This window comes from Rhinopithecus bieti, unplaced genomic scaffold, assembly GCF_001698545.2.
Source record: "Rhinopithecus bieti isolate Rb0 unplaced genomic scaffold, ASM169854v2 scaffold_8783, whole genome shotgun sequence".
In the NCBI taxonomy this organism is placed as follows: domain Eukaryota; kingdom Metazoa; phylum Chordata; class Mammalia; order Primates; family Cercopithecidae; genus Rhinopithecus; species Rhinopithecus bieti.
Window position 1 is genome coordinate 2,420,613 of NW_016806197.1, and position 12,935 is coordinate 2,433,547.

The window sequence follows — 12,935 nt, forward strand, 5'->3', positions numbered from 1 at the left end:
AACAAAAAAAAAAAAAAAAAAAAAAAGGAGTAAAGGCAAAGAGGTAGATTCCACTCAGTATCAGTATCAGAGAGCCCTGAATGACAGGCAAAGATGTCACCCAGCAAAGGGCTGTGAGCAGGGAAGTGACAGCTTTAGACAGCTCCAATGGTGCCCAGTGCTATGCGCTATCCAATATTTAAACACGTTTGCAGACATGCACTATAAGACAGTGCCAACTAAATATGAACGCTGACTGTGTTAGGTGTGTGTTGAGTTGGTGGTGACTGCCACACAAATGGAAATGTCCAGCAGCAGCTTGGGAGAGAGGCCAGGCCTAGACACACACATTGAGAAATCATCTCCCTGGAGGAGACTGACTGAAGCTGTGAGAGGTGAAGCAGCTCCCCAGGGGTGAGAGGAAGAGACGGAGCCCTGGGACCAAGTCCTAAGTGAATGACTACATTTAGGAAACGGAATGAGAATTTTCCAGAAAGGTGAGGGTAAAATATAACACTTGCAGAGAGGTCCAGCAAAATGGAACCTGAGAAGAATCCCAAAGGATTGGGAAGAAATGAGGGCACAGATTAAGCAGAGGAGGGGAAAAAAATGAGAGGAGTTTACGGTGAGGATGCAAGTTTGAAAATGGAAGGGAATAAACAGCATGACTCCTAAGGGAGCCCACAGGAGCAGATCACTGCTTCTGAAACAGGGAGACCTCTGGCGGGTGCAGGAGGAAGACTGCATTGGGAGGGGCCGGGGGTTGGGAAAACAAGATCACGGGTTGGTGGTCGGAGTGAGTTTGAGAAATGAGGAAGGGTGTCTCTTATTTCCCACAGGAACAAAGAAAAGATGTAGGGGGGAGGGGAGAAGACATCAAGGTACAGTAGGAACTGGGGGTGAGCTCAAGTCTGATGGCCATGATTTTCTCAGATTTCTAAGAAAGACAAAATGATAGCCAACGTGAACATTCCCTAAGGCTGGGGGTCCGTACACTGGAGTGAGCCATTCTAAGATAAATGCAGGCTCGGTTCTTTTTGTAAATGAGACTATAGCAGATATGTACTGAAACAGGGCTACTGCTAAATTGTTGAGACGGAATGCATATGTGAACTAGAGAAATATACTCTGCTCCAAGATATCTGTGGTTTGCAGACATTGCTAAGTGATTCCTATTTCAAAGTTTTAATATAGTCTCATAACAGCACTTTATCTGGCTGAAACTGCCTTTTTCTTCAAATACATGTTTGCTCAGCTATATATTTTGCTACATAAATAAGATATTAATTTGCAAAGCACTTGAGATCTACTTAATTATAGTAAATTTATTTCTGCTTTATCTCAACAAAAGCTCCAAACAATACCCTATAAAGACCTTGGAAGAAGAATTAGAAAACAAACAGAAGAAAAGCTATTGTTTCATGAATAGTCCCTGTTTGCCTCATGCCTGCACATTTCAGAGTGAAGACCTGCACATTCAAGCTCTGGTAAATTACTTCTACTGCCACCTCTTGCAAATGTACCTCAGATAGGCCACACATTTTGAGGAAGCCAACATTCTGGACTGCTATGCAGACGGGCCCATCATGTGAAAAACGGGTTAGATACTAATGCCTGCCATTGGTTAAAAACAGCAGGTATATTACACACTTTGAATTCCTTTGCTTCTTGGTGGAGCTTCATGTATCTAGACTTTTCACTATGAAAAGTAACAGAGGTAAAATGGACAATCCAGTGAACTCAGGTGGAGCTTTGGATTTTTTTTTTTCTTTTTTAAAGACAGAATCTTGCTGTCACCCAGGCTGGAGTACAATGGTACAGTCTAGGCTCACTGCAACCTCTGCCTTCCGGTTCAAGCAATTCTCCTGCCTCAGCCTCCCGAGTTGCTGGGACTACAGGCGCATGCCACCACACCCGGCTAATTTTCATACTTTTAGTAGAGATGGGGTTTCACCATGTTGGCCAGGCTGGTCTCGGCCTTCTGACCTCGTGATCCGCCCGCCTCGGCCTCCCAAAGTGCTGGGATTACAGGCGTGAGCCACCATGGCCAGCTGGATGTTATTTCGCAAACTTATCTTCATTTAAATCAAACTCACATCCCATCAGCATGTAAACTGTTTCAAGAATGGGAAAATAGGATTCCAAATCCTAAAGGATGAGCAAACTGGTGCTACTACCACCCGAGGTTGGTGAGTGCTACTTCAGCCCACAGCTGTCTCTTTTTAGGCCTGAGAAAAAGTATTAGGAACTAAGTAATTTAAGAAGGACTTTTAATGACTGAAGTCCAATAGATTTAAGTTCTTTTGTCTCCAGGTAAACTACGCACCCTCTTACCTTTAATTTTCTGCTTGTATTCTTCTGGTCGGTGGAGGTACATGGCTGCAGCATCACCATTGAGAGGATCTATGGGGTTAGGATAGGCCAACAACTGGGGCAGGAAGGACTCAAATATATTGGTAAGATCTGAAAAACCAAACAGAAACATGTCATGCACAGGAAATACAAGTTCACCTAAAATTCACCTGCATTCAGTAGTCAAGCTGCTTACCTTCTTAGATATTTAACTACATGGGGATGATTCTCCATACAAGTGTGCTCTAGTACATGTGACCTAATATTACACATTCATTTCAATACCAACTAAAATTTTTAATTTTAATTTTAATTTGAAGAATGAGATAAAGATATATACCTGATACTCACTTTGAAAGACAATTTTCCCAATTCTATTTCACTCTATTTCTATGGCTATTTCACACAGCCATTTTCTACAGCTTACAAAACCCCCCACTGTGAAAGGTATTCAAATGCTGGGTCTTAAAAGAATTGAAGATAGTTTTTTTGGTTTGGTTTGGTTTGGTTTTTCCGCTCTGTTGCCCAGGCTAGAGTGCAGTGGTGCAATCCCAGCTCACTACAACCTCTGCCTCCAGGTTCAAGCGATTCTCCTGCCTCAGCCTTCCAAGTAGCTGGCACTACAGGCGCCTGCCACCATGCCTGGCTAATTTTTGTATTTTTATTAGAGATGGGGTTTCACCATGTTGGCCAGGATGGTCTTGAACTCCTGACCTCAAGTGATCTGCCAGCCTCGGCCTTCCAAAGTGCTGGGATTACAGGTGTGAGCCACTGTGCTCAGCCTTGAACACAATTTTATAGGACTTGACATTTAATTCAATTCTTGCAACTTCTAACGGAGGTAAATACAACCAATTTTTCAACTATTCTGGGTAATGAGGATAGGAATTATATGGACCACATAAAACCACAAATATTCATAAGACAGATAAGCACCAATCTACTACATTTATTTATTTAAAAAAGTTTTTTTTGAGAGAGGATCTCACTCTGTTGCCCAAGTTGGAATGCACAGGTGTGATCATACCTCACTGCAACTTCAAACTCTTGGGCTCAAGCCAACCTCCCAGCCTCAGTCTTCCAAGGAAATTGGACTATAGGCATGTGCCACCATGCCCAGCTAAATTTTTTTTTTTTTTCTTAATAGAGACAGGGTCTCCCTATGCTGCCCAGGTTGCTCTTGAACTCTTGGACTCAAGTGATCCTTCCATCTTAGCCTCCCCAAGTGCTGGGATTGCAGACGTGACATTTATTAATTCCTTTCTTGCCAGGCATACACAGATGATATCTACACACAGTTAGCAAACGACAAACACCCGCAGTTACCCAGCGTTTTAGAAAAGCAGGCCCTGAGAACCTGGATATAACACAACCCACATGCCCCACAGCTCAGAGATGCTGTAACTTCCACTCTCTGCTCCTCAGTGAACTGTGGCACCCCTGAGAAATAGAAGGAGATGAGAATGCTTCCATGACTCTGCCCCACTCCAGCGACTTTGTCATGTTTTATATCAAACATTCCTGTTTCTGGAGACAATGCTGAAGTATACTAAGTAGCATAAAAAACTATTCGTTAATTTAGTCAACTCTTTCATCGAATTTTTCTTTTAACAATGGGCGCTCCTCTGCAGTATTACAGAATGCTTCGCCAAGCCACACTGCTTGAGATCTGTGGTTCTCAGGCGGGGTGATTTTGCTCCCCATGGAATTTGGCAATGTCTAGAGACATTTTTGGTTGTCATATCTAAGGGGTACTACTGGCATCTGGTGGGTGAAGGCCAGGGAAACTGCTAAACACCTACAATGCACAGGACAGTCCCACAACAAACGATTATCTAGACCAAAATGTCATCAGTTCTGAGATCTAGATAAAAGGGGTAGGCAAACCTTTTTGTAAAGGGTCAAATACTTTTAGGGCTTTGCAGGCCACATATGGTCTCTGTCGTATCTATTCAAAACTCAGCTCTGCCACTGTTAACACAAAAGCTGCCAGAGTACAGGTCAACAAATCAATGTAGCTGTATTCCTATAAAACTACATATACAAAAACAAGTACCCAAGGTCTGTCCAACTTCGCTCTAGAAAATCTTACCTATAAGAGGTGGCTCTTATCACTGTAAGGTTAAGAAGCTGAGCAGTTAGAGAATAATCTAGAGCTGTGTTACTCAACCGAACTTTCTGCAGTGATAAAAACGTTTTATATGTGCCCCATCTAAATCAATAGCCACTAGCCACAAGTGGCTACTGAGCACTCAAAATATGGCCAGTGTGAATAAGGAAATTAATTTTCAGTTTATTTAATTCTAATTAAATTTAAATAACCACACATGGCTAGTAGATCCCGTATTGGACAGTGCAGGTCTAGAGAATGATGGGCTAGAGGGCCCCATGACAGCTACCACGTCCTGTTCTCACACACCAGGTATTGACACAGAGCAGCTCTGCCTTATAACAAAAGCCACAGACTTGGGGTGATTTCATCAGGGTTTATTTCACCTTCATAAGGCTGACTTCAGAACAGTCCTAAAGAGCCACTTTATAGTAAGGTTCTCACGTACCACGAAAGAAATGCTGACACTCTTAATCAAAAAAGCAAAACAAAATCACCTTCCTAGATAACCCCCAAACTATCTGCAGTAAGATTTTCACCGATGTTTTATTTTTTTTTAAAAAGGGAAACAATTATTATGATACAAAACCATTGAAAACTACTTGTTTTAAATGGAAAAAAATGCTTATACTTGAATGCTGGGTAGAGAAAGGCCATAAAATGGTATGTTTTCTAGAATTACAACTATGTACAGTGCGTATGCATAAGACGAACATTTTAAAAAGCTACGTCAAGGCAATAGGTGTGTAACTTCTACTTTTCACATTTCAAATGACATTTCTTTTGCCTTTAAAAATCAACATTTTTGGCTCACGCCTGCAATCCCAGAACTTTGGGAGGCCAAGGTGGGTAGATCACATAAGGCCAGGAGTTCGAGACCAGCCTGGCCAACATGGTGAAACCCCATACCTACCAAAAAACACAAAAATTAGCTGGGCGTGATGGCGCGCGCCTGTAGTCCCAGCTACTTGGGAGGCTGAGGCAGAAGAACTGCTTGAACCTGGGGAGGTGGAGGTTGCAGTGAGCCGAGATTGCACCACAGTACTCCAGCCTGGGTGAGTGAGTGAAACCCTGTCTCAGATAAATAAATAAAATAAAAATAACATTTTCCTGTAAATATGTCCTTTCTATTTTGGTGTATGTTTGAAATATCCAATAAAACATGAAAAGTCTGAATACGTTTTTATTTTCTTATCTTTATCCTTGGGTGGGTGAGTTATTAAGGCAGTGGTAGAAAATGCCAAAAGGTAAGCAAATTAAGTTTTATAGGCCAGACACAGTGGCTCACAATTGTAATCCCGACACTTTGGGAAGCTGAGATGGGTGGATCACCTGAGGTCAGGAGTTTGAGACCAGGCTGGTCAACATGGTGAAATCTCGTTTCTACTAAAAATACAAAAATTAGCTGGGTGTGGTGGCGGGTGCCTGTAATCCCAGCTACTTGGGAGGCTGAGCCAGGAGAATTTCTTGAACCCAGTGAGCCGAGATATGTGTCACTGCACTCCAGCCTGGGCAACAAGAGCAAAACTCCATCTCAAAAAAACAAAAACAAAAACAAAAAACAGTAGTTTTACAATTGAATGTGATCCCAGAACAGGGAAGAGTCAAACAATAGTTATATTAACAGTAATTTTTTTTTTTTTTTTTGAGACGGAGTCTTGCTGTCACCCAGGCTGGAGTGCAGTGGTGAGATCTCCACTCATTGGAAGCCCCGCCTCCCGGGTTCACACCATTCTCCTGCCTCAATCTCCCCAGCAGCTAGGACTACAGGTGCACGTCGCCACACCCGGCTAATTTTTTTGTATTTTTAGTAGACATGGGGTTTCATCATGTTAGCCAGGATGGTCTCAATCTCCTGACCTCGTGATCTGCCCACCTCGGCCTCTCAAAGTGCTGGAATTACAGGCGTGAGCCACCGCGCCCGGCCCATGAACAGTAATGGCAGGTTAATGCTTACATAGTGCTTACTACAAGCAAGGCACTCTTCCAAGCTCTGCATATACACTCTTAATTTCACTACAGTCAATGAGGTAGGTACCATTTTACAGATGGAGAAACTGAGGCACACAGAGCTTAAGTATGGATCTGGAACTCAAACCTGAGCTTATCCATTATGCTGCCTCTGCTAATGGATAAAACACACACTGCCTCAACTTTTACGAAGGCACAAGCTCCCCGTGTCTCTGGGTCAAAAATTGCACACCATCGTTGGCAGGGAAGCTAAATCCATGGATCAGAGATGATCACATCCTCCCCAAAGAATCCCTCACAAGTGCAAAGAAGGATGCTAAGCAAAGGACGTTCAGGCGTTTCTGTGGCTATTCACAGAAGCGGTGTGCTTGTTTCCACACTGCTTCACCGCAGGAGGCAACCCGCAGACACCCGCACACCGTGAACGGAAGGCTCCTCCTGCCATATTATTATTACACGTGCTGCTCAAAAGGATTAGCAGCTGGATGCTATTACATAACAACAAAAACCTTTAAAAACAAAGCATAGGTTTTATGTTCTGAAGTAATGTTCAGAAGTGCTTCAGGGCTAGAGAAATATTACAGATAACATGTTACAAAACTAGGAGCTTCGCGTGTCCCAGAAAGAGATTTTATACCCTTTCCTACTACTTTTAAGTTTCCTCAAGCTACCAATAAAAGGCTTTGCCTATGAATTTGTTCCAAACAAAGAACCCTTAATTATTGGTTCTTCCTTCTTGTATCTACCGTCTTCCTGTGTTAAAACATTTTTGATCCATTTTACAGATGTGCTGAGTTACACCTGTAAAACGGAAGAGCAGAAAAGGAAACACGTGAGGCCTAGTTTTGGGTGAAGATGACAACTTCAGGAGGCCAGGATGTGATGGCTCTGGCCATCTTAAAGCAATGAGGCTTTCCTGCTAGTGGCTAACACAGTGATTACTCCTGAGGGTGCTTCTGAAAGGAGCAGCTCTCAAATGTGCAGATAGTCTTCTTTCAAGATAAATACACTGGGCCGGGCGCGGTGGCTCAAGCCTGTAATCCCAGCACTTTGGGAGGCCGAGACGGGCGGATCGCGAGGTCAGGAGATCGAGACCATCCTGGCTAACATGGTGAAACCCCGTCTCTACTAAAAAATACAAAAAACTAGCCGGGCGAGGTGGCGGGTGCCTGTAGTCCCAGCTACTTGGGGGGCTGAGGCAGGAGAATGGTGTAAACCTGGGAGGCAGAGCTTGCAGTGAGCTGAGATCCGGCCACTGCACTCCAGCCCAGGCGACAGAGTGAGACTCTGTCTCAAAAAAATAAAAAATAAAATAATAATAATAATAAAAGATAAATACACTGGCAGAGAAGACTAAAACTATAAATCAATAATAAAATAAAGATACTCATCTGTAGAAAATAAAGAACATTTTTTTCCCTAGATTTTGTTAGATAAAACGATAAAATGTGTCGATAATAGTGATAATAAAATGTGTCAGTTCAAAGATCTTTATCTAAAACATTAACCTTCAACTTCCTTTAAAAGGAAGAGAGCCCAATACAGTTGACCTAAACCTGTAGAGTACAGTCAGCTGACCCCATTTCCGGCTATCTTAACTTCTAAAGCAAGTCCCAAGATCCCTGAGTAAACGGTTTATGATGAGCAAACAGCCCTTACTTTTGCCTTAAACTCAATTAGAACCAAAATGTGGTTCATTAGCACTGACTCTTCAGTCTGATCTTATATTAATGTTAAAATTATAACACTCATATCTCAGTTTAGGCATATAATTTATATTCATATTTAATATTTAAAAACAGGCTTGGCACAGTGGCTCAAGCCTGTAATCCTAGCACTTTGGGAGGCCGAGGCAGGTGGACTGCCTGAGGTCAGGAGTTTGAGACCAGCCTGGCCAACATGGTGAAACCCTGTCTCTACTAAAAATACAAAAAATTAGCCAAATGTGGTGGTGGGCACCTGTAATCCCAGCTACTCGGGAGGCTGAGGCAGGAGAATCACTTGAACCTGGGAGGCAGAGGTTGTAGTGAGCTGAGATTACACCACTGCACTCCAGCCTGGGCAATGGAATAAGACTCCCAAATCATAACAACTTATCATCAAAAGCAGCATCACTTACTCTAGAGCAGTGGTTCTGGGCTAAGTCTAGGTCCTGCTTGTCTATCACAATTACCTGTGGAGTTTTTCCAAAAACTTGCTTAGCATCCTAGGGTTGCAGCTTCACACCTACCCCAGGGCTTCTGGTTCAGGATTGGATGGGATCTGTACGCGTGTGATACAGACATCTGTATGCAAATGCACAGTCAGGAAATACTACCTGGCCCATGATCCCCTATCCCCAAATAGATGGGAAGGAAAGGGCCATTTGCTTGTAGGTTCTTTTGTGCAAGAAAATGTTCGCATTTAACGGCTCGACTCTGGTTTAGTGACCTTCCCTGACCCTTCCCTCTTTTCTGCACACTGCTGTTACCACTGTTACCTCTAGGCAGAGGTGTGCCAAACCACAGGCAGTCAAAAGCAGATCTGTTCTGGAGGGGGACTAAAGGGCCACTTTGGAGGAGAATGGGTGTTAGGGGATGGTTAGAATCATCACCTAACATACTGTGGACATCCGGCAGAGCAAATTCCATTAGGCTGAACTGTCTCCAGCAAATAGAAAGCTGGCTCCTCAGTGGTGAACAACAGATGAAAAATCTAAAAGACCACAAGTCTAATTTCAGGCTTTCCACTGACTTGCTCTTAGACCTTGGGCAGGTCTCTTCCTTTCTACATCTCAACTTCTTCACTGCAAAAGGAGAAGTATAACATTGCTATTCCTTACAGGGAAGTAACATACATTACTAAAAGTGACTATAAGATATACTTCAAATTGCACCAGAGAAGTAAACTATTAATACAAATATGACATCCTCAAAGGGTAGACATTTCAGCTACCTGTATCCCTTAAAGAATATGTATTAATTAAAAAGAGTTACACTGAAAAAATGTACCAACTCTTAAAGTAAAATCGCCCTACTCCAGGTGACTCACAATGAGATGGTGCAGGGCTTGAAGGAGAAAACACAAGAGGGGATGAATCACACATCTCATGTTTTATTATTGGCTATTTATGAACCAGTGACCACAAGTTATTTCTTTTTCCTCTATTTCCTTTGAAATAAATGGAAAATTTCAAGCTGGGCATGGTGGTTCATGTCTGTAATCCTAGCACTTTTGAAGGCCAAGGCAGGAAGACTGCCTGAGCCCAGGAGTTCAAGAATAGCCTGGGCAACATAGGGATATCCAGTTTCTACAAAAAATAAAATAAAATAAATAGTAACAATAATTGGGCATGGTGGCATGTGCCTGTGGTTCCAACTACTCAGGAGAGTAGGTGCTCAGTAGTTGCTGAGGTGAGAGGATTGCTCAAGTCAGCGGCGGGTGGGTGGGTCGAGGCTGCAGTATGTTGTGATGCCACTGCATACCAGCCTGGGTGACAAAACAAGGACCTCTCTCTACACCCAACACCCCCCAAAAAATTGTAACATACACTGCTTTCTTCAGGTTAAAATCCTGTGGACACCCAAACCTTGACATGTTCTGCCTCACTGGGAACCACAATTAGCACACAGGCAGTCATTTTGGAGACTTTTACCTAAATATTCTTCATTTGTTTTCGGACTCAATACTGAAAAATAAATGCTGTAACTCAAAAACTACCAAGTGGTGCCACGTGCCAAGAACCATCAAAGCCATTCTTCTGTTCTCAAACCGACCTACCCCATCCCCTTTCTACTTCTACTATCTGTCCCCCAGAAGCCCAATATCCTGTTTGTTAAAAACACATAATAAAAAACTTATCTGGAAAGACATCAGCATCCTGCACAGCAGCTCAAATTCTGTGGTATTTGCATTTTAAGAATTAGCCTTGTACACTCTTACCCCGGGAAGCTCATCATCCTATAATTTTTTTTTTTTTTTTTTTTGAGACGGAGTCTTGCTCTATTGCCCCAGGCTGGTGTGTAGTGGTGCAATCTAAGTTCACTGGAACCTCTGCCTTTTGGGTTCAAGCAATTCTCCCGCCTCAGCCTCCCGAGTAGCTGGGATTACAGGTGCATGCCACCACGTCTGGCTAACTTTTTGTATTTTTAGTAAAGACAGGGTTTTGCCATTTTGGCTAGGCTGGTCTCGAACTCCTGATCTCAGGGTGATCCGTCCGCCTCAGACTCCCAAAGTGCTAGGATTACAGGCGTGAGCCACTGTGCCCGGCAATCCTACAATTTTAAAGAAGTAAGTCTACTGGGTGTGGTGGCTTGCAGCTGTAATCCCAGTTACTCAGAAGGCTAAGGAAGGAGGATCACTAGAGCCCAGGAGTTTGAAGTTATAGTGAGCTATGATCACAACCACTGCACTCCAGCCTGGATGACACAGTAAGACCCAGTCTCTCTCTTTCTTTTTTTTTTTTTTTTCACAGAGACAAGTTCTATGTTGCCCAAGCTAGTCCCAAACTCTGAGGCTCAAGTGATCTTTTAGCCTTGGCCTCCCAGTGCTGGGATTACACGAGTGAGCTACCATGCCCAGTTGAGGCCCAGTCTCTTTAAATAAAGAAGAAAGAAAGAAAAAGAAGTCGTCTATGTTGGTAACTACCAAATCCATAAAACTGGTCCTTCATGAGTCTTATAGTCTTATCAAACTTTACATGTCTAAGATTATTTTCCTGAAAACCCATTCCCTTCACCTAATGAAGGGAGTAGGTTGACTCTAACGCCCTTGCTCTCAGGCTCCAAGCCTCTGGAAGGAATCTGGCTAGATGTTCTTCATTTCTTCCATGTGTTCAGTTTCCCAGGAATGTCTCTAGTTTTTCTTCTATTTCCCCTGGCATGTAACTATGTCAAGCCCAATATATCATTCCAGCCCTGGATCAGGGCAGTCATCTACTAAATGGCCTTCAAGGTTCTGTACTCTCGCCTTTGTAATCAGAGAAAGTTTCCTTAAAACAATCATGTAGGTCATTTCCCACAAACAATAAGTTCCTCTTGCCCTCGATCAAAATTCTGCATCCTGGAGAGCTGCTTGAACCCGGGAGGTGGAGGCTGCGGTGAGCCAAGATCACGCTGCTACACCCCAGCCTGGGCGACAGAGCGAGACTCTGTCTCAAACGAAAACAAAAACAAAACACAAACAAACAAACAAAAACAAAAAACATATCACTACACACCCCATGAATATGTACAATGATTATTTGTCAATCAAAATTCTGCACCCTCCAGAAGCATGCTATCCAAACTTCTTTCACCATCCCTCTCCCCTCTGGGGGAGGACTCCTGGCTTTCCAAGCTGAAAATCACAGGGATAGTCACTACTGTCCAAGGTATTTATCTGTTCTGTAATTCTTTAAGGAACAGGGCTGAAAGGAAAGGAAGACAAATCCTGTTCACACCTAGAGGAAAAGATGGACAAAAATCATAAGTTGATTGTTGTCTAGAACTGATGATTCTGTGACTTACACAGATCTCCTTCCCTGCACTTTTGGTCATTACAGTTGAAACTCCTGGGAATTTCGATCATGTTATTCACGTCCTTGACTACTAGAGAAAAGCAGCTGTTGACCTTTCAAAATCCCATCGGTTGACTTTAGGAACTGTATTGAATTCGTCATGAACTGCCACACAAGTCATGAATTTTACAATATGTGCTCAAAATAAAGCCAACCACAAAATTTCATCGTGTTCATTCAACAACTATTTTTGGTGGTGGCGGTGGGTATCTACTATATGTACAAAACTAGGTAGTTTTGTTGTTGTTGTTGCTAAGGCCTGAAATAGGGCAAATAAATTAAGATCTCCAGATTTCTTTAGGTACTTAATAATTTGGGGTTAACAGATTTTCCTCAACGGTGTATTAGACACCATAACTAATAGATCTTTACCTTCCACTCCTTTACCAGCTCCTACGAAGCAGCAATATTAATAATGGTTGAATTTTAAAATTTTATCCTGCTTACAGTCTGTAAACATTAAAAGACAGTGAAATTCTACAAGAAAGGAAGAGTAGTCAAAAACCTATAAAGAGTCCTACACTGCACACAACCAAGCAGTTGTTATCTTTGAAAAAACCTTGCAAACAGAGGGCCCTAAAAGATGACAAACAGCCCCTCAAGGAAAACTTCAATAAAACCAATCAGATAGGCAGGCAGATTTCAAAGAAACAGTTTTGAGATTAAAAGTAATATTCTCTGCCTTTCCGTCTGGCGGCAGCCATCAGGTAAGCCAAGATGGGTGCATACAAGTACATCCAGGAGCTATGGAGAAAGAAGCAGTCTGATGTCATGCGCTTTCTTCTGAGGGTCCGCTGCTGGCAGTACCGCCAGCTCTCTGCTCTCCACAGGGCTCCCCGCCCCACCCGGCCTGATAAAGCGCGCCGACTGGGCTACAAGGCCAAGCAAGGTTACGTCATATATAGGATTCGTGTTCGCCGTGGTGGCCGAAAACGCCCAGTTCCTAAGGGTGCAACTTACGGCAAGCCTGTCCATCATGGTGTTAAC

General features: G+C 43.0%; 1 protein-coding gene and 1 pseudogene across 2 annotated transcripts in view; one reads left to right on the plus strand and one right to left on the minus strand.

Annotated features, from left to right (window-relative positions):
* Positions 1-12,935, minus strand: part of UBE2H (ubiquitin conjugating enzyme E2 H) — a 123,647-nt gene that overhangs the window by 6,448 nt on the left and 104,264 nt on the right. The window contains exon 6 of the mRNA XM_017875046.1: positions 2,314-2,442. Coding sequence (XP_017730535.1) covers positions 2,314-2,442 — 129 coding nt within the window. The remainder of the gene's footprint in view (positions 1-2,313; positions 2,443-12,935) is intronic.
* On the plus strand, positions 12,203-12,935 carry LOC108531573 (60S ribosomal protein L15 pseudogene; annotated as a pseudogene). The gene has a single exon (XR_001886208.1). The product of XR_001886208.1 is annotated as a 60S ribosomal protein L15 pseudogene (transcript).